Here is a 3,161-nt window from a genome sequence, read left to right on the forward strand (position 1 = left end):
CAGCAGGAAGCACCTGTGATCTATGACCTTTACACTGCTACAAAGATAAATCTTAAATCCTGGGACCCACTGTCAGTACTGTGAGTGTGTGTATGTGTCTGCACCTGGTGTTACTTAAAACGTAGGGAACCGATCCCTGCTTATACACTCACACTGTGGGCACTAACTTACCTATAATAGTATCAAGCCATGCAGATAAGTCTTGGTTTATTTTTCCAGGCTTGGACTTACAGTAGCTACATCCATCCCAATACAGTGGAGGTGAAAGGAGTTTTTTTGTTTGCTTGCACTGTAGTGGTCACTGCACTGAAAAAAACTACAGTAGTGTGCCATTACACTGGGTAATCCACAGATCAAGCTGTTAACAGGAAGTGAAAATTGTAGATATTGAGGTCTGTGCAGAGTAACTGAGTCATTGTTTTTAGAAAAAGACAATGCTGTTTCTTTTGTAGTTTTTTAGCACTGTGAGCACACCAAACAAAGTGCTCTTCATCCACATGTCAGTCTGTCTCCTAAAAATATCAACTTTGTATTTATAAATAGTTTTAGTTAGTTAGTTGTGTTCTGGTGATAGATGTAACCACTGCATTGAATATGTTCAGAGGAAACTGTTTTTAAGTGAATAAAGTGCTTAAACCAGAGCACAAATTTAGATAACTTTACAAATGCTCTAACTTCAACCAAGTGCTGTAAGCATAGCCATATAAATGTTGTATGATGCGCCGGTCACTATGAATGAATATATTGGCCAATAAACAAGAATTTATAAACATAAATTCTGGCAGACATGATTGGTTTTATATGAGGATGGAGATGCCTTAAATTAAACCAGACCTATCTATATGGTTACCATAGGTGGTAAGTGCAAAATGGTTACTTTATTATCATTTTGGTGGATAATCTCTTTTAAAATGAGTAGCCTACTTTGTTGTCAGTACACCTGGTACATGCAACAAGATGTACCTCTTGCTGCCATCCCTGTCCTTCACAGTTGTGGAAAGTAACTAAGTACATTTACTCAAGTACAGTACTTAAGTACAATTTTGCATTTTACTTTTCATTTTCTATTACTACATACTTTGACTTTACAAATTTTATAGGCAAATATTTTACTTTTTACTCCACTGCATTAATTTTATAACTTTAGTTACTAGCTACCCCCCCCATGACATTTGGGGGGCAGCAGTGGTGTGGCGGGTAGAGCAGTCGTCTCCCAACCAGAAGGTTGAAGGTTCACATCTTGGTGCCTGTAGTCCCCATGTCGAAGTGTCCTTGGGCAAGACACTGAACCCCCCAAGTTGCCCGTGATGGCGGCGCACCATGCATGCAGCGGCCTGGTAATTTCGACCTAAGTGACATTTTGAATGCAGGAGCTTTAACAATGACAAGAAATAAAATAACCAGATTAATACAAAAAATACTGTATAATTCAGAGGTATCAAACTCACATCACACAAGGGGCTGAAAATTAAAATTTTACTTCTGGTACTTTAGGTATGTTTTTATGCTAATGCTTTTGTACTTTTACCTAAGTGACATTTTGAATGCAGGAGCTTTATTTTTACACTGTTATATTGTTACTTTTGCTTAAGTCAAGGATCTGAGTATTTCTTCCACTGTTGGTCTTTCATCATTAATACAAAATGGATGCATATTGTGTCTTAACATCTGGCCAATGAATCCAGATGAATCTTCTGCTCAAGCCAAAGACCCATTTCACAGACATCACATAAAGTAAAAATTAATTAATAGAAATGAGAGAAATAAAAAAGTTCTTTCAAATGTGGCTGAGTTGTGAGCTGTCCAAAGGAAGTGATTTGTCAGAGCACAGCCTCCTTGGGGATCCTAAACCAAACAAAACACCATGGCCTGACATCATCTCCATCATGAGCTTCACAAAGTACAGAGCGAGCAGCAGATACAGTCCCCTCTGTGGTGGGTGTGCCTTTGTATTACTTAAAGTATGTGTGCTCTTATAGAGAGGGTAATGGGATAACTGCTCTGAGCTGATATTATAAAATTATGTAAAGCACAGAAGGTCTGTATGGGGGATCCCGTATTAGTCCTTACATACACTAAAGCCTGTGTATTATCTATCATATTTGTGTAAGCAGCAGCTTTTATGTAATGTAATTTGTGTGATATTCAATGCTGAAAACGACTTTTTATGCAGTGTATAATTAGTTACATTTTGTATAGCAGTTTACTTACAAATATGCGTAGGTGTCGGGCACACACCAAACCAATGGAGCCATTTTGATCTGGACCACAAATCACCAGTACTGTTGGCTGCTTCTTTGCTAGAGAGCTCAGAGGGTAGGCCTGGTAGAGACACAAAGAGTTGGATTCATAAGTGAACGAGTGAATGGAAAGGTTTCAGACATAGAGGAGATGTATGGAAGAGAAAATAGAAAGTGTTATTGATAGAAAACAATAGTGAGACACCAGAGAAGATGGTCATCAGTGTGCAGTACAAGTTTTTCATTTTGTGCAGGTCATCCGATCTGTGCCTGTGCGTCTCCATCATACTCACTGCCTGACAGCAGCGTACCAGACATGCCAGACGTGGGTGGGCACAGCACCAGCTTCATTGTCTTTTTCGTCAGATAGCAAAAGTCCAATCTCATTAAAATAACCCTGGCAACAGCGGGAAAAATATCAATGTCCTAGCTGTGGGATGTTACCGTATATATAACAGATTTTTCATCTATGTCCTGACTGCACAAGGCTGCTGGCAGCTGCCTGGCTTCTGGTCCTACATTACCTTGTAAATCACCCCACACCTTCTTTAACAAGAGATTTGCCTATGCAACTGTCAACTTGAGTGGTTAATTTTTGCCTGGCAGTTTTTACACAATTACGTTATATAAGAATGACTATTCATCATTTTAAAGGTCATGGCATCATTTCCTAAACTAGAAGAAGAAATTAGGGAAGCAGTTCACAGGGACCTCTGGAAATCCTGTGTAGTTAGAGAACAATATATGTGTCAGAACAGCACAATAAAATACAGTAGTTACATTTAATCTAGAGAATATAATGTGGTAATCCTATACATAAAAATAAAAGTATCTTAGCTGTTCCTAGCACTGCACTCTTCTGGACAGAGATCTCAGATGTTGTTCCTGGGATCTGTTGGAGCCACTCTCCCAGTTTGGGGG

At 39.0% G+C, this 3,161-nt stretch overlaps 1 protein-coding gene across 1 annotated transcript in view; it reads right to left on the reverse strand.

Moving 5' to 3' along the window:
- The window catches only part of yjefn3 (YjeF N-terminal domain containing 3), a 58,849-nt gene that overhangs the window by 2,876 nt on the left and 52,812 nt on the right, over positions 1 to 3,161 (reverse strand). Inside the window, exon 3 of the mRNA XM_020612305.1 lies at positions 2,212 to 2,322. Within this exon, the coding sequence (XP_020467961.1) occupies positions 2,212 to 2,322 (111 nt within the window). The remainder of the gene's footprint in view (positions 1 to 2,211; positions 2,323 to 3,161) is intronic.

This window comes from Monopterus albus, unplaced genomic scaffold (assembly GCF_001952655.1).
Source record: "Monopterus albus unplaced genomic scaffold, M_albus_1.0 scaffold122.1, whole genome shotgun sequence".
Taxonomy (NCBI): domain Eukaryota; kingdom Metazoa; phylum Chordata; class Actinopteri; order Synbranchiformes; family Synbranchidae; genus Monopterus; species Monopterus albus.